Genomic DNA, 19,293 nt, shown 5'->3' on the forward strand with positions numbered 1-19,293 from the left:
GTCATGTAGAGTGCCATGGATCACTGTGACATATATGAAGTTGTGTCTTTTATTTCCTAATACAAACTTGCATTTCAGCAAATTAAATTAAAACCCAACAGATCCAACCCCATTTTCATTTGCTAAGTGTCATGTTATAAGTTTAGGAACCCATTCTACACACTTTAGGTATTCAGTTATATGGTGATATAAAAATCTCAATCAGTAATTATATATTTTTAGATAATGTTATTGAATGCCTCCAGGGCATGCCACTATTCAGAAAAATGCTGTAGACTGCAATATGTTATTTCATTAATGGTCTTTATTTAACTGGAATGTCCACTAGAAATTTAGTGATGATAAATGTAGTAAGGTACAATATTAGAGTAGAAAGAAGTTATTTAACTTGGAACAGTGGAAATCAGAAAGATATTTGTTGGTGACTACTATTTATATTGGAAATAAAGACAATTCTAACAACCTACTTCAAGGTAGCTCATACTCTGAAGAAAGCAAGTATAATTCAAACAACACAAGAACTAATCCTTAACTTTTGGAAAAGATGTTTTGAATGAGGTAAACTGGATAACAGAGAATCCCAATGGAGTGCCAAGAGTCTGCAAAGATAGCATGCTTTTCAATTTGGAAAGACACCGTGGTGGGAAGTTGATTTAAGAGGAAACAGAAGTGTATTTGGGAAAAAGACAAGAGGTTTTGTCTCCCAGGAAACTTCATGTCATTATGTTATGAATTTGGTCTCTCTTGTGTGGACTTGAACCTTAAAGGAAAGGAAGCTATCAGGAGAAAGCATAAGATATTTCTAGTCGCAGCAGTTCATCCATACGGGCAGGATGGTGCAGTGTTAAATGAGTCTGATTATCTGGGTTCACATCCATCGTTTATGACAGGCTGTGCGTTCTCAGGCATGTTAACTTCTCTCAGGATTGGTAGGTAAAAGGAAGATCATTTGGGGACCTAACTCCCGGACTGGGCATAAAGAATAAGGAAGATAACTTATATAAAGCGTTTAGCACAAGGATTGCACATAGTAGGCACTCAGGTAATGTTAGATCATTTTATTCTTATTCATTAATACATGGTCAATAATTTCTCAAGTTCTAAGCAGGACGCATGCAGCAGGAGCAGAGTACATGGAAGTAGTAAATCTGAATAGAGAGAAGAGAAATTGTAGATGAAAATTTTCTTGATGCTCTAGTTGCTACAGTGTGCATGGGCAAACTGTCCTACAACCTCTTTTGGATACTAACGTCTCATCAGCTCAGGAACACAAAAAGGTCAACTACTTAGTGACTTCTGGGAGAGACTGTATGAATAATTTTGAATGAACATTACAGTTGATATGGCTTTCTTTTCCAAAGCAACAAAACACAGAGCAGTGTCCAGAGAGAGCAAGCATTCTCTGTTACAGGTTTCCACGCCTGTTAGCAATGCTTCGGGCATGCCCACTAAACTGCAGTCTGTCTTAGAGATACGCCTTGATTATAGGCATTCAATTTTCAGAGAACTCATTTGATAAGAAACAGTATGCTTATAATAGGCATATATTAATCCTGCAATATGAATTGACAATCTGAAAAAATAAAATGTTCGGTTATGATATCAAACAAAGGATAGAATCTGGGAGCAGGTGAGAGTTTTGACATATACCTTATACTAAATAGTCTACTGATCTCCAGAAGTTTCAGTGGTAAGCATTTAATAAATTCAATTTAAATAGTAAATGACTTGGACATTCATCTCTTTTTAACTTGTTTTGTTGGTTTACCTGATTCAAATCAAGATGTCCTAGAATTAAGTTTCCACATGACCAAGATTCAGAACATCCAAATTGATACTGAGTGAATCAAACTTTCTTAGGGTAAATATTTTCTCTACTATCTAGATTTGTGATTCACCTGACAGCTAGAATGATAACTGAACTTAATAATAAATGAAAGGTTTGTGGTATGAAAAAAATTACCATATAACTGAGAAACAAAATTGACTGGTAAATTTATTTAAAACTTAGACTTATCTACTCAAAAGTAGAAACATTTGTATTACTTTTCTAAATAAGGTGGGTTTAAAAAGCACCTACCATGACGTCTCAACAGAGAAAGCACTCAATAAAGGTCAGATTTAAATTTTAGTAGAATACAAACGAGTTCTTGACAGTGCCTAACAGGAGTTTCAGAGTTTTTAATTTCACAGTCCTTGTTTGTGACAATTAATTCTGTTGAAGTCAACATTTATATAGTGTTTCCCTCCTCTGTCCCGGTCCCAGGTCCCAGGAAAAGCAAGCAAGCAACAAGCCATTGGTAAGAAAAATGAAGCATGATGACTTTGGTATCTGCCTAGGAAATAAATTGAGGCAAAGAAAAGCACTGGGTCCCAAGAATAAGTAGCTCATGATTTCCTTCTTAAGTTAAACGATTTTATATGTAAAATTGTAGACAGATATCACAAACACACTTTACCAAGGACACATTCATAATCAATGCATAATGAAATGATGATTCGATTTTATTTCCCAACCTTAGAACCAATCAGTCCCAAGACAATTATCACTTAAAATTTTCATCTTACTGCATTCTCAAAATATTACTAGTGCTTAATGTAAACAAATGAAAGGCTAGTGGGATAGGCACTATCCCACATGTTCAACTGGGATAGGAACATGGACTAAATTTCCACATATATCACATCGAGAGAAAATTCATGAAGAACTTGATTTGAATAGAACCTAATACACTGACAGTAGTAACGTCATGAGATGTTTGGTCAAGTGACCAAAAAGTTAACATGCTGGAAACTTGACAAGTTGGAAAGCCAACAGGAAGATAATTAATCACAAGTTTAGAGAAACCATTGAATGATTAGCATCTTGTTGCTAGGCAATGTGTCCAGGCAGCAGCTCTCACATCTTGAAGGAGCAGAATATTTTATTTTTACTTTAAAAAATAAAGTTACTTATTTATTTATTTATTTATTTATTTTTTTGAGACAGAGTCTCACACTGTTGGCCAAGTTGGAGTATAGTGGCGTTATCTTGGCTCACTGCAAACTCCGCCTTCTGGGTTCAAGCGATTCTCCTGCCTCAGCCTCCCGAGTAGCTGGGATTACAGGCATGTGCCACCATACCCAGCTAATTTTGTATTTTTAGTATTTTAGTTTCTCCATGTTGGGCAGGCTGGTCTCGAACTCCTGTTCTCAGGTGATCCACCTGCCTCTGCCTCCAAAAGTGCTGGGATTACAGGCATGAGTCACCACATCAGGCCTGAAGTTTATTTTTCAAATAAATTATGCATATTTGTGTTTGTCAACTTTTGGGCCTCTCAACTATCTACAGACCTATGAAAGTTAAAATTCTCTAATTTATAAGAAGTAAATATATTGACTGGATGTCAATGTGTATCATAGCCCTCACTAAAATAAAAGTTGTACACTCACCGTGTAGTAAATCATAGAGTTTGCATATGGTCATATAATAAAACCAATCAGAGAGGGAAAGATGCCTTCAATGATGTGCCTATTGTAGCTGAATAATGGAATACAAAATATATGTGAGGTTGATTAAAATATTAAAATTAAAGTAAAATTTAGGTATGAAAATATCTTTACTTTGTAAATGCTTAAGTAGCACTTAGTACTAAAGAAAATATCTATGCTAAAAGAAAATTTTGATATTTCAAACATTGAATTATATAACACAAGTATAAAAACTGTTTGGATTTAGATTGGGTTGTCTTTAAGGTATCATTAAACTTTTAAAATAATAACAATGAATATCAGACAGCTAAAGAAAAAGAAAACTGTATTGGTTGGAGTAAGAACCCTCTTATTTATCAACCTTGTTCTTTTCACAAAAACCCTCCCCACACTCTCAGGCTAATGCTGGTCACTTGCGCTGCCTCCAGCACGTGCCCAGTGAGGAATAATGGCCAATGATGAGTACAAGTACTTCCCAAAGACAGTTTTCAGTGACAGGAAAGAGTGCCATGTGTCTAGGCAATCAAAATATGACAGGAAGTATTCACTTTCCGTTCGCTTTTTTTTTTTTTTTTTTGAGATAGGGTCTCACTCTGTTGCTCAGGCTGAAGTGCAGTGGCACAATCACGACTCACTGCAGCCTCCACCTCTTGGGCTCAAGCCATCCTCCTACCTCAGCCTCCCAAGCAACTGGGACTATAGGCTTGAGCCACCACGTCTAGCTAATTTTTAAAAAATAGTTTGTAGACTCAAGGTGTCGCTATGTTGCGCAGGCTGGTCTCAAACTCCTGGGCTCAAGCAGTCTTCCTGCCTCGGTCTCTCAAAGTGCTGGGATTATAGGTGTGAGCTGCTGCACCTGGCTCACATTCCCTTTTCTGTCTTCTTTCTTTTTCTTCTGTGCCTCTTCATCACTTTTCCCCAAAAAAGCTTTTCCCCCCAAAGTGGTCGGTTAATTTTTTTCCTCTATATTAAAATGTTTGATACTAGGCTTCCTGGTTTAGAATGAGTTGTTTTCCTGTACTCCCCTATTTTTTTCGTTTCCTCTTGCCAATATTTTGATTGAGATCCTACACTTTTTTTCCCCCAATCCAGGGCTAATAGAGCATGCCAAATTTCTAGTGGAGAAGAGTTGGAGATGGGCTAGACGCAGGGATGAGGTTCAGCTACCCTGTTGTTCAGGGAGGTGGGGATGGAGCCGGGGAGGAAACACAAGTGGAGCTCGACCACAGAGCTGCAGATCTTGGGTTGTGGGAAGTAATATTAAATGACATTATGGTACTTCATCTTTCTTTTCAAAAATTAACCCACTATCTCTCTACTCATAGTGAAGAATTAGGTTGTTTTCTTGTCAACTCTTTGTAATTGCTGCTAATTAGTAATGCATGACTTGGAAATATACTAATTAAAATTTAGAAAGTTTGATTTCAGTCTTCCAAATATAGGTGGTTTCAAGTAGCTCATCTGATCTATTGCTTTTCTTTTATGACACTAATGCTTTTAGTTCTTTCAAAATGTGGCTAATTAAAAAAAAACAAAAACAAAATTACCCCTAAATTATGGCTTTCTTGGTGTTTTGGATGATGAAACTAATGTATTACTGTCTGAATTTCTTATTAGATTTTTACATATCTAGGTTCATCTTAAGCTTTGAAACTTAAGAATTTGAAGATATTTTCAATAACTGACTGTGTCAAGCCATTTCATTGCCTTGGCCATCTGACTGTCCCTTTGACATGATTTCCAAATTTGGTTTACAGAATAACTGGAAAGATATTAAGACAAGCACACTCACAAATACATGAATGATCCAATAAACAGGCAACAAAAAAGTCCTCCCGAGCTCGGCAAAAGCATTATTTCTTCCTTGTTGAAGGTATCAGCATATGTTACATCTTATGTTGCACAAGTGTGCTCATTAAATATTATGAAATGTACAGCAGGCCGGGAAGCTCTAATCAGCTAGGCAAAGTCACTCATACCTGTGTGTTCGTATTTATGTCGCAGAAGGGAACTGCTTTTCTGGAATGTCTTGTCACATAAGTCACATGCATACATGCCACTCTCTGTCTTCTTGATCTTCTTGCGAGACAGACAGGAGTCGGAGTCTGTCATGTCATCTAGGCCTGACATGTAGTCTTGTGCTCCATCAAGCAATTCTCCCTGCGATAGAATCACACAGTTCAATACAGTGACTTCTCTTTGCGCTCACACCAAACAACTTTGTATAGGCTGACATTCGGAGAACCTCAAAAGTGCTTGCTACTAATCGATCTAGTTAAACAATTTCCTTTTCCATGAACAATATATGAGGTCTCACACTGCAACAAAAATATAAACTTCTCTGCTCTGGAAGGTAGAGCTCTTTGTTTTTCAAGGACAGAAAATGGTCAACTCTGAAGGTGAGAGAAACAAATTTTTCTAAAATCCTGTATTTGCTTTATACCTAGAAATACCCGTAAATGAAAATTTAACATTGAAATTTGTGTATTTTCTAGTGTGCTTAACGCTAGAAATGATCTGTAGCTGTAGAAACCCGATTTTAATTGAATTTTATATTTAGGTACAAAATGTTATTATTATGCAATCTATTTAAATGTATGTCTACCAACTAAAGGCCTCAAGCTATATTTTTATATTTAATTTTCTAATTTGAAATAGGGAATATTAATAACACTTTTTATCAATGTTCTATGTTAAAACAGCCTTCAGCATTGAACAATAATGAATGTGGATCAGTAAATTATTAAATTTCTTGATATTTATTTTGTCTTGATCCAAAGGAGTGCAAACGTGCATGATAACATACATTTCCATTTGCTAGCCCACAGTTCAGATTTCTTAGACTATGTTTGCACTAATTAATATTAGAGAAGATTAAATAGGCTTAAATACATTTACAAAGAGGGCAGATGTACTATAAATTAGAATACTGGAACAGCTGTTACAGAGGTGGACGGCTACTTATGCTCCTATTTTGCAAACAAAGATTATATGCTGCATAATGTTAAAATATACCTGCTTTCCTATTTGATAAAGCATAATTATTAACTACTTTGAAGATTTGGTAAGAGGTCACGTGAAATATGGAAGACATTTTTAAAAATACTCTTCAAAATAAACCATTCGGTGTAAAACAAAAGTATCTATTAAAATGTGTATATGTATTATTGCAAGTTGTGCACATCTTTACATTTATTTATTTATTTATTTATTTATTTATTTATTTGAGATAGAGTCTTGCTCTGTCTCTCAGGCTGGAGTGCTGTGGCACGATCTCTGCTCAACGCAACCTCAGCCTCCTGGGTTCCAGTCATTCTTCTGCTTCAGCCTCCCAAGTAGCTAGGATTACAGGCATCCACCACTACACCCAGCTGATTTTTGTATTTTTAGGACAGGTGGTGTTTTACCATGTGGGCCAGGTTGGTCTCAAACTCCTGACCTCAAGTGATCCACCCTCGTTGGCCTCTGAAAGTGCTGGGATTACAGGCATGAGTCATCACACCTGTCCTGTGCACATCTTTAAAAGCACCTGACAGTTATAAACTTTAACTTCTAGCACCTAGGTAAGTCCTACCAAATACTGTCACCAATGTGTAATTCTAAAAGCAGATGAGTCCATCTAAATCAATCTCAAAGTAAATATTAATTTCTTCTTTATCCCTTTTGTTTTTAAAGCAAATGTGCTTAGAGTACAGTGATTCACTGTTTCATCCATTTTTCTAGCTCACTGATGGTTTTAGGTTCATGTTAAAGCAAACTCTTACGTTTCTGCTGAGTTTTTTTCACTAAGATTTTTTTTTCCTACACGCCCATAATCAGTATAATTACCATCTCTTTTCTTCAGAGCAGAAAAAGCATTTGTCTCTTTACCTGAAATCCTTGTTTCCGCTGGTACTTTCTCCTTTGCTGCATATCAGCAAAAGTAGCTGCTCCAGTTGGGTAGGTGTAGGCCATATGTGGTAGGAAGCTCATCTGATCCAGTCCTGGGTATGGTCGTAGCCCAGGAATACTGGTCTGGACTGGTGGCATGAAAGTAGCAGGGGGAAATGCGCTTTGAGGTGGAAGAGCTGTGTATAAAGGCTTGGCACTAAATGGGTTCATGCCGAACACTGGGTTAGTGCTTTTGTTGTCCAGATTATTTGAATTTGAAAATTCCTTCTTGATAAAAGTCAAGTTCAGAGGCTCATCTGAGTTATCAGATGAGGAAGAAACACTATTATGGTCTAAACTGATGCTACTAGCTTTTGTTTTGTTCTTTGTGGCTATAATACTTTTGGGTTCTTTCATTTGTTTTGGTAATGACAAGTCTAAAGGCTCAGCCTGGAGCTCCTCAGAAGAGAAGCTGTTTGGAGTGTATGAACTACTGTGGGAGTTTTTAGAAGATGTGGAGGAAAGATTTAAGGGAGAAGGAGTATTACTCCTGGAGTGGTCCAATTTTTCAACTGGTTTAATATTGGTAAAATGGGAAGGTTTGGTTAGCCTGAGAGGAGGATCACAATTCGTAACACTGTTGTGGAGTTCTGCTATAGATGGTGATGTTATGGAGTCCATAGGTTTTACGGGAGACCTGGGTAATAAAGAGTCTTTTGTGGGAGGGTTACTGTTGGGAGCTAACGGCTTGGAGCTTCTTTCCAGGGATGGGGACCTGGAATTTGAGTACTGGTACACTTTCCGTTGCTCAAACCATTCCTTCACAAATTCCTGAGGAAGGCCCACAGCAATGGAAATTTTCAGCAGTTCATCGGAGTTGGGCTCCATGTTCATAGCATAGTATGCTTTGAGTACAGACATGTGGTCCTTGTATGGGTTGATGGGGCTTGTCATTCCTTTCTCAGAAAGTACAGATGACAAGAGGAGGGCTTTATTATCAACAAAAACTCCGGCTTTGTTGGGGACTATGTTTTCATGAGGCTGCAGGACCGCCTTGATCTCTTCATTCATCTTACAAAGGTAACGTTCATGCTGATGCAAAGGGATGGGGCCAGGAAAACTTTCTTTACAGAACTGGCATGAAAATGGAGTGGATATGTTGTGGTTCTCAATCATTTTGTCATCAGTGACCAAATCTATTAAAGTACGTAGCTTCTCTTTCTTTATATTACTGATCTGTCTCCTTGAGTCAGTAGTCAAGCTCTGGAGGCAAGCTTTGGCTTCATTGACTTTTTCTAACGTATAGTCAATAATACTTTTAGTGGCACCATTATGACTCACTACCGGAAGACCGACAGGCGGAATATTAGGAGAAGTAACTCCTTGTTCCTCAGGTTGAGAGCATGGATCCTTCATGTGATAACCTTTCAACTTTGAAATTTCTTCAGCCTTGCAGTCCATTTTTTGCCTGGAAACAGTATTGTCCACAATCTGTAGAACCTTTTGTACCTCACTTAAATTACTATTCATGGTAGGAAATCCAAGTAAAGGGGCTTCCATCCCTACACCTAAGTGCTGCATTGGACTCTGAGCAGATGGATGAACTCCTAAAGGGCTGGTGGCTCCAAGCCCACCATTCATAAAGGGACTAGTGCCACTAAACCCGTGTGTAGCCATAAGAACTTTATAGTCATTGAAGTCTAGTGGTTCTGTTTTAATTTTAAGTAAGCCTGTCTGTTCAGACATACTAAGTGGTTTTCCATTCTCCAACTTGTTTCTTAACTGGGTAATGGCTGAATTAGTAGGAGAAGAAGAAACAGAATTAGGGGAAGAACCCGTCTTGATATTGTTTCTCATTCGGCCATTTACAGAGATTAAACCAATACATTTCTTGCTGCTGATGTGCGAACTGTAGGAACCAGAATGGGAGAAACGTTTCTTGCAGTTTGGGCACTCGTAAGGTTTTTCACCTAAAATGATAATTAAAATTAACGTTACATTTCCTTGATTAGGTAACAATTGCAGTTGTCTACCAAGACAAGAATCTGTGAAACCAAATGAAAGGAACACAATGGGGTACCTCTACATTCTAGGTACTTAGATTAGAATTATGTAACCATAACTGTTTCTGGGCTTTATCTACCCTGGGAGGACATAATCCAAGATGTTCACAGTGGAAGGTGAGGGCTATCTATGACTTTTTCGGCTGAGATCCCAAATCTTGTCTTGCCATCGGCAGCCTCATATTTAAACAGAGTGTCAGATTAATGTGTGGTCAATAGCACAATAAAGATGTCACGGTATTTAAAGGGAAGTGTAGCCATGGCCTTAATCAACTTTGTGGAGATTCCATTGATTCTACCAATCCAACCAGTCCTTTGAATAGCATCCAATTTGATAATAAAATGCTTGGCAGAGCTATCAAACTAGTTATAAAGAGGAAATCTCAGTGGTAGGATTCTGTTCTGTGATCCACGCCCCTCAAGAATCAGGGAATATTTATCATACATAGCTCTTATCCAAAATTCTTCACCCTTGTTTTTCATGGTTAGGTCTCAAAAATTAATATCCTTCAGAATTTGCCAGTTGACTTTCCTCAGGTCAAGAATATTTATTCTGGAGAAGCAGTTTTAAAAGGACAAAAAGGAGCCTCTAGATTTTGTAATAAATCAAAGCATTTGTAATTTTTAAGATGTGTAAGCATTCTGCTTCTTTTTATAAGACAGTGCTACTGGTGGTACCCTAAGTCTCATGAAGACAAATCAGGCACACAGAGTTGATGAAATAAATGGATAGTTCCAAAAAGCTACAAATAGGACTGTGTAAATTTTAAACAATCTTTTAAAACTCCCCTAATTAAGTAAAATGCAAATGTGAGCTCCAGCACCTCTGCTACTCACCACTGTGAATTCGCAGGTGTTCTTTCAGATGGTGTTTATATTTGAAGGCCTTGCCGCACTCTGTGCATTTGAACTTGCGATTACCTGCTCCTTGGGTTAGCATTTGGTGCTATAAAAGGAGAAAGACTGACATCAGTTTTGTGCAGGAGGAACAAAGAAAATTTGTTATGAATATTTTTAAAAGGCCTCTATTTTTCAGACAGGCCAAAAGGTTTGAGTGCATGCTTATTTATCTGCTCAGTCTTTCAGAGTTGCAATAAAAGCAATAATGTTGGTAATAAAATTGGAACAAATAAAAAAAAGTGCTTTCACATGCGCATCCAACACTCGTTTTAGAATTATTTCTGTAGTGTCTTTTCCAAAATGTTTCTTTGAACCTTCGGGGACGAGGAAGTATAACTGTAAAGATATTTGTTGTTTTTTGTGTTTACTACAAATTCTAAAATATGAACATTCTCTGCTAGAATGTCATAATTCTGTTAAGAAAAAAATATTTTCCTGAAAATTCTGAATAGTCTCAAAAAAACCACCCCCCACACAACAAATGTTATCAATTTTTTTGTATCAGCATAAAAGTATATCTTATACTGAAGCAATCTAAAATGTAAAAAAGAAAAAAAAAACCCAATCCCAAACCAAAAACACACAAACAAAAAAACCTTGACTATAAATATTTCATTACATGATGAGCATATTTAAATATCCTATTCATTGTGCTAGTAGCAAATAGAAGCCTAGTTTTTCCTGAGGTGTCGCATATCAGATTTGATTCATTATCAAATGTAAGAGACAACATCTTGGGTTATAGCTGCTTGAGCAGTTTTATCACAGGCCAGTAGGAAAGACTTCAACGACTTTTCATTTTCCTTTTTAGTAGTGTGCAAGGGAGTAGGGACAAAAAAGGAAAAAAAAGTTTGCTGAAAAGACAAGTTAAAAGCAGCAAAGATATAATCAAACACAGCTGACCTTTTTGAACAAGGGGAAAAAAGCAGTGTGACTTAGAATTCTGGAAAAAAAAATGCAGTCATCCACTCTGGATGCTCAAGGTAGGAGGTCAGCCTTTTTCTAGCAGCAATGACACAAAAGCCTTTTGCAAAAAGACAGCACAGAAACGGTATGACAACTGCTAGGGTGTGCTGAATCTTCCCACATTCCTAGTGAGACAGATGGTGTTACATGGGACACAGGGAGGTTTGTTCAAACAGCAGCAACCTTCAAAGATCAAGCAGAGCCCAGCCCGCCGAGCGCCATTGAGGGACCAGCGCTCATATGTTGCTGAGTTGCATAAACAAACAGCAACAGCTGCTTTGTCTCCCCCCACAGCCCTCAGAGGACTACTATAAACTTTAGTTGTGCCACTGTTAATATGATACAATCATTTTAATTTACTAATTGTAAATGCCATGAGCAAATGAGGGGACTTTTCAACACCAAAGCTACCATTCATAATGCGCCAACACAATCACACTTCTGCATGTGAAATTTAAAGCGGTTATGCTAGATAAATATCTAGGCACTTTTTTTTTCCTAGAGTTTTTGTGCATATAAGCAAGGGGAGATAAACTGTTACATAAGTGCAACCATGCAAGAATATTTTTTATAACTCATCTTTGAAAAGTATTCAGGTGACAAGCCCAATCAGACATAAATGGAATAATTTATATGAGCTGTTCTCCTAAAATAGTAAAATTCCATAATCTAGTATTATTACCGTTATTGACTGTGTTTGCTTATTCTCACTTTCCTTATTCAAAAAAAATGAAGGTTATAAGGAAAAACTAAGAATTTTGAATACAATATCATGTTCAATAATTTTAAAAACAGACATGGTGTCAAGACTTAAATTAAGTGATTCCGGATCTGTAGGGCCAGTTATTGTGACTTAAGGCACACCACTTCTGTCCATGCAAACATAATATAATATCAATTTGCAGAGTCAATCCTCCCAGGGGGACAGAGGAGTTTTGCTGTAACATTTAAGGAACACTGTGAATCAATCCTATTCAGTTGTTTTAAAGATTTAAGAAGCTATACTTAACTGTTGAAGACAGAGTTTTTATTTTTGAGACAAGCAAAAAGAGGGGGAGTAATTCTAACATTTAGCTACACATATGTATATTAAGAAGGGATCTTTTTAATGTACATCCAATGTTTTAGTACTAATCCCACTTATTATATATACACACACACAGATAATATATGTCTTTTTGATTTTCCTTAAAACACTTAATTAGATTTCATAAACTAGTAGCAGCTTATAAAAATACTCTAAGTAATTGAAGGTGTTATATGAAAAATGAAAGAAATACGCACTTCTTTTACTATGACTTAGATCCTATATGAAAAGAAAATTTCTAAGTAAAACGAGGTGAAAAATGGAATTAAAATTGCTGAGATGTTTAATAATGTATAATTAAAATGCTACAATTTCATTCACTTTTTGTGGAACATAAAAATGAAACTAAAGTCAAGTTAAAGTGCAAATAAAATTTCTAAATTAGAAATTAACACACTCATTCGATCGTGAACATAAGACTATTAAATCATATTAGAAGAGACCATCAAAAAATCATTTAGACCTCAATTAAAGCTATTACCATTAAAAGATCTGCATCTTCAAAATGCCATGAAAAATTAATAATGATTGCCAATCAAAGCAATATCGTTTCTCTAAGGGGTTATTATAGAAAGAAATCACTTAAAACCATCCCCCCACCTGATCTGTCCCTGGCTTGTGCGTCACCATATGCCGCTCGAGCTGGGTGCGGTAGGCAAACGTGTAGCTACAGAGAGGGCAGGAAAAGTTCTCTTCATTCTTCTCGTGGCGGTACTTGATGTGCTCCTTCAGTGATGTCAAGCGCTTGTAGCCCCGGTCGCAGTAGGGGCAGGTCAGCAGTTGGGCAAAAGCATCTGGAGTTCCAGGTGGCAGGTCTGTAGCCGAGAGACAGAGAGAGAGAGAAGCAGGCCAAAAGGTCAGTAAATCAATGGCAGCTAATGGGCTGACTGCCCAGGATGGTATGACAGGAATCACTGCAATCTGCTCCACAGAGTGCCATCATTGCGCCCGGCCCCTCGCACACCAGTCCCCTCGCACACCCAGGGCAGGCTTGTAGGAATCAGCTCACACTGCGCTCGAAAATTAATTAATTACTTCAGCTTTTTTTTTTGAGGGGGGGGGGGACTTAAACAGCTGATAAATGAGGAAATTCTCTTTAGGTGACTGACAGTTCCTATGAAACCTGTAGCCACAGATTACTCAGGAACTCACAGCATAAAGGGGCGTTTCAGGTGTCGGTCGTGGAGAAGAACAAAAGGTGAGGGAGGGTCGGTCTGAACTTTTTTTTTCCTCAAAAGTAAAATATTTCAGAAAGATAGGAATACATTTAGATATTTTTATCTCTTAGAAATGGGCTCTAATTGTTCTTGTTCTTTATTGGATGTACAAATGACACAAATTTGCTGACAAAAAAATTTCACAATACCCTAAAATTACAGTTCTAATCTTTGCTCATGAAATTCCATGCCTCTGCAGCTGTTCTTCAAATTTTAAGGTAAACACCCAGGCATGTAGTGCATTTGTAATTGTAACAGCTGCAGAGGTCAGTGTAGTGGCTAAAAATGATTTACAGCCTCACCATTTTCTTCTTGCCCATTGGCCTCTGGCGTGCCAAGGCGAGACAGCTCCTCAGGGGCTTCTGGGTAAATAATGGCTGTGTCACTGCGCTGAAGGTACTCCTCGATGCTGACTGCATGACCATCGCGTTCCTCCAGTTTTCTTTTGGCAAAGTATTCCTCAAAATCTGATGTGCAATTTGCATTCTTCACTGAAATCATAAAAGGAGAAGAAATGTCTTTTCCGGGCCTTCCTCCTAGGAGCCCAAGTCCATCTCCATCCTTGCCAGTGAGAAATACTGACTTGCAATAGACTACAAAAACTAGTTTATTTGTAAGAAGTGTTGAAGATGACCAGTTATTGACTGAATGTTTATTCTTGTAATATATGCAAGAAGTGGGGGGGGGGCACTTTCCTTCAATTAAATACGCATATTTTATTTTATTTTTTTTTCTTCCTGGAATATTAGTCTGTATAACTTACAAAGAATGAAAGAAATTTAAAATGTTTTACATAAAAGTTTTTAAAAAGCCAACAATTGTATTCTAAGATCCATAAACATTAAAGATAATATAAAATTAAGGTTATTTTAATAGTCTATCTGAAATTTCCTTTTCTTTTAAGAAAGGTATATTTAATTTTTCATTGTCCACTGGACTGAACGTCCCTAACCACAGATACATTCTGTTGCTAAATATAAGCTTTTAACCCTTCACCCTCTGAATGTCACAGACAGCCAGGACTACACAATCTGAGACAGATGAAAAAGGAAAGATATTCCTAGACAGATAATAATGCAACTTTGTTAAAAAAAAAAATCACCAGAATGTGGCATTTTATCTTTCCCTATAATTTTAATCTTTAGTTCAGTATTTTAAAGCTGCTTAAAATAAAATTAAGCTCACAACTGATAGAAATAAAATAAAAAGTAACAGAGGGAGTTAAGAAGCTGGTGTGTGATTTTGATGTGACTTTAACTTCTGTAATTATGACTCTATTCCTGTGAAATGAATAAGAGTTGTAACTCAATTTTAGCAACTTGTGTCATAAGATTTTGGATATTTGAAACCTCTAGATGTGTTTCTGAAATAAGTTGTGACTTAGATATCCTAAATAATATTTTTATGCATAACACAAAGTTGGGAGAGTAGCTGTTATATTATTCTTTATTCTAAGTAGGTGAAAAAAGTGCTTTGCTGGTACAATTAATCGTGGAATCCTATTATCATAGTTTTTGAAAGCAGTTAACCTTGGTGCCACTAGATTGTTCACCTTGTCTTCTCTACCATAAACAATATTATAGTATTTGACAAAATAATTTTCCTTGGCAACTGTGGTAGGTGATGCGCAAGCAAGCCAGGCAATTTTTTTTTTTTTTTTTTTTTTTAGCTTTCGTCATTATGAACTTGGATTTTTGATAAGGAGAATAGAAAGTGGAACCATCCATTAATTCAACAAGTATTTATTGAATGCCTAGTGTGTGATAGGCATCATGTCATGCTCTGGTGGGCAAAAAAACAGATCTAGGCTCATCCTTTGGGAAGTCACGAGAGAGAATAATACAACTGATACTATCTCCAAAGTAAACACATCATTACAAACTCAGATAAGTATTATGAAAGAAAGTTATGTGGTGGTATAAAAAAAGTAACAGAGGAGCCTGATGGCAGCTAGAAGATCAGGAAGGTCTTAACTGAAGAAGCATGAAGTTACCTAACTGTAGAAGCTGGAGAAGAGCAGCATGTGCAATGTGGTGACTGAAACAAGCATGGGACATCTCAGGATGTAAAAAAAAAAGGACAGTGCTGGAGTGCAGAGGGTGAAAGGAGAACCACGCGATGTAAGGGTGGAGAGTAAGGCGGGAGCCAGACCATGCAGCAGGTAAGAGCTTGTTAAGGATTTGGGTTTTTACTCTAAAAGAAGCAGGAAGCTATTGAAGAGTATTAAGCAAAGAGGATGGTTGGATGAAATTATGATTATTCGCATTTTTAGGTGACATCTTTGGCTATAGTATGATAGGGATTGGAGGAAGAGAAAAGTAGGTCCTGGGAATCCAGTTAGGAGGCTCCCATCCTAGGCCAGGCAAAAGATACTGTTAAGGAATTGATGATGGAGATGAAGGAAGTGGCTGGATTTGAGAAATACCTAAGATATAAAATTCCTCAGATTCATTTGGGAAAGAATCTGGTTTGTCAAGTTGGGAGATGCTAAGATCCCTCCCTCAGGTTTAGACTTTCCAAATGTGATGGATGGCAGGTGACATTCATCAAAGCAAAGAACACTAGAATTCTAAAAAGACTTGAAACTATAAACAAATACATGGGACCAAATAAAAGGAAGTGGGAGAATTACACTTTGTGGACCACTAAACTAAGCGCCAGTAATCCTGAATGCTGTGATCTCAAACTTTTCTTTTTTTCCTCTGTAACTTCTAATAAGTTTAACAAGAACAACGGTCTATTCCAAGACTGTATTTCCCTCAAAAATAGATTTGGAATGTACAGTAATGGATTAAGATTTTATACCTTGAAATTTTGCTTAAATCTGTTATTAGCTGGACTTAATAAAGAATATGGGCTTTAGATAAGATCACTTTCCTCTTGCTGTACACACAATGTCATGGATGCTTTCCAGTGGATACTTATTGGTGGTGACTGTGATGATGTCATTTAACTTGCATCACTGAGGCCCTATGGAGTATGTAGAAACTGTCAACTTGCATAAACTATTTGCTCGTTGTTTTGGATCATCAAAATAACATCAGATCTATAAAAAAAATTACCTTTTACTTTTGATAGGAAGAAAAGATAAAAGGGGCAAAATGGTGAAGCCATGATGAATGTCTTTTGAGTAACTTCACTGCCTTTATCAGTGACTGACTTCTTTTTCAGTGCTATGACAGCAGAAAGTAATGTAATAGTTCCTTTCTGAATTCGTATCTACTTGAGGGTTGCCAATGGTTTATGTTAAGGGTTAAGACATGGTTTAAGTTTTCTGAGAATATTGTCCTACTTGATGACCTTAGTGTAACCTAGTAAACATAGATGGATGTACATTTAATATCCTAATTTTATCTTGATATTTCAGCAACTATTTGAATGATCTGGCTATCTTTGCATGAATTTTCATTTGCATATGAATGTTTCCATCAGAAATGTAATCATATGCAAATTCAATTGGATTTGCATTAATAGCCTTTTGGCTTAAAAGGGAGGAAAATTCTGATTTTTCTGGATAGGCAAACAAAACTGCATCTAGATACACTACTGTTGCTTGGAGAGGCAATTCAATTGCTAGATCAAATTTGGCCATGCTAGATTTCTATGTCAAGTGTGATGAGGACAAAAGACATCAAATCATGCGCTCTCTTTAAGGATCCATCTTTGATCATCTTTGTATCCTGGGCATTGAGTATATTGCCTAGAAATTAGTAGGCTCTCAAGGATCATTTATGGGATGAACGTGGAATAAATTATGTCCTTAACACTAATCTTGGTGTAGAGGTCTTTCAGTAAAAGGAAGCATAAAATAAGATACCTGCAGCTGAGCTAGGGACTTAGACCTAATATTCAGGCGACTGTAGAATAATTATTTGATAAACTGTGTAATAGTGGTCATAAATACTTGCAAGAGTTTGATAGGGCTCAGATAAGTATTCAAAAAGGGTTTCATGAAGAAGATGGCACTCAATCATTTAAATCCATTTGCTCCATCTGGATATTTCTTCATGCTGTATAGATATGCTGTTGTTTATATATCTCATATACCTGGGGTCACTTAAGTGGGCTAGAGTTGAACCTCCCAGAAACTAGGTATCATCAGCATGGATCTAATGTAGTTTTTCCCTGAGGTGCAATAGGTGCTAGTAATATACAGTTTTTCTGCCCAGTACTTCAGCATTCACCTTGTCCTAGGAATGGTTCTCCATTTCCTGATTGCCAAGCCTTATGGTACCCAAGGAGCTGCTGTGTTACCACGTGATCCTGCTCCCCTAGCCATAATTGATCTCTGTTGCTCAGGTGAGCCAATCTTAGTTCTCTCTTCTCCAGGCCAACTTGTTGATTGGTCCAGGGTAGCCAATAGATCCAATTAAATTCAATAAATCCCTTCCTTATGATTTTAGGACTTTGTTCCAGAAAAAGCATCAAGGCAGTTTTTAATTTTTTTTCTGCCAAGTGACTGTAGCTATAAAATGTAGAATGAAGGAATTGTTATTTTCCATCTAGAAAAAGAAGATTTATGAAGAGAGAGAATAAAGCAGACATACAGAGAAAAAGCAGACAAGATTGCATGTTCTGACAGTTAATTTCTAGCTCTTCTCGTTCCTGAGGCCGACGTGCACCTTGCAGCAGTTCTGTTGACCACCTTCCTTAAATTCTGTGAGCCAAGAAACTTCCTTTTCTTCTTGAAGGTATGTTGTGTTTCAGTCTCTTAAAACTACAGTCACCCTAACAGTTATAATACTAGGACAAATGATGGGATTCAATTTTGGTTACTCTCAGAATTGTTGGGAAGAATGAAGTTTTGATTGTATCTGAAAGTTTGTATGTTTGTTTTTACAAAGATTATGCAGTAATGTGTACTGGATATAGGAATGAGGTAGAAAAGTAGCAGAAAGGTTGTAGAATTCTTCACTGAATTTTTCTAGTGTAAAATCAACCTCATTTTCCTTCTTTCTGTAATCCTCTTCACTCCCTGGTCTCCTTGGAAGAACTGCCAAAACACACTGACAAAGGATATTTGCATGGTATTTATGATCAAACAATAACAAAAATTCACAAGAAGGCTCAAGTAATTTCTTCCCATACCTTCTCCAGAGATTTTACATCGTCCTAAAATTTACCCTAATGTCTTGCAAATATCGCTCAACCTTCCCTAAGGTTAGATAACCTTGTCTTTATCCAAAAAAAGAATATCTAGCTTGGACAACAAATCTTGTCTCTATAGAAAGTAAAAGAACTAGCCAGGCATGGTGGTGCGTGCCTGTGGTCCCTGCTACTGGGGAGGCAGAGGTAGCAGAAGTGCTTGAGCTTGGGAGGTCGAGGCTGCAGAGAGCTGTGATCACACCACTGCACTCCAGCCTGAGTGACAGAGTGAGACCCCCATCTCAAAAACAGAAAAAAAAGAATGTTAATTAAACATGTTTCCTCATGACCATGTGTATTTTAATATTGTTTGATTGTTAGGGTGAATTTTCAGGTCCCTTCTTGTCAGGAAAGCCTCAGTTCTCTTGGCAATATGTTGGTCACTCTTACTAACATTGCTTATTAATGACACTTTTATAAATATCTTTATGTCTGTGTTAGATATTGATTTTTTAGACAGATAACAATAAATATCAATATAGACTGGCTTTAAAAATGATTGCTTAAAAATCAAGCAATGTTAACAGAACTCTAAATAAAAGAGAAATATTGGTCCCCAAATTAGTCAGCCCCC

At 37.0% G+C, this 19,293-nt stretch overlaps 1 protein-coding gene across 3 annotated transcripts in view; it reads right to left on the reverse strand.

The window, feature by feature from the left end:
- The window catches only part of ZEB2 (zinc finger E-box binding homeobox 2), a 134,533-nt gene that overhangs the window by 6,523 nt on the left and 108,717 nt on the right, over positions 1–19,293 (reverse strand). For all 3 annotated transcript variants that reach the window (XM_007964916.3, XM_007964919.3, XM_007964917.3), the window contains exons 5-9: positions 13,877–14,065; positions 12,958–13,172; positions 10,242–10,350; positions 7,342–9,311; positions 5,451–5,631 (exon numbers count right to left, since the gene is read on the reverse strand). In XM_007964916.3, the coding sequence (XP_007963107.2) occupies positions 5,451–5,631; positions 7,342–9,311; positions 10,242–10,350; positions 12,958–13,172; positions 13,877–14,065 (2,664 nt within the window). The remainder of the gene's footprint in view (positions 1–5,450; positions 5,632–7,341; positions 9,312–10,241; positions 10,351–12,957; positions 13,173–13,876; positions 14,066–19,293) is intronic.

The sequence above is a fragment of the Chlorocebus sabaeus genome, chromosome 10 (assembly GCF_047675955.1).
Source record: "Chlorocebus sabaeus isolate Y175 chromosome 10, mChlSab1.0.hap1, whole genome shotgun sequence".
Taxonomy (NCBI): Eukaryota; Metazoa; Chordata; class Mammalia; order Primates; family Cercopithecidae; genus Chlorocebus; species Chlorocebus sabaeus.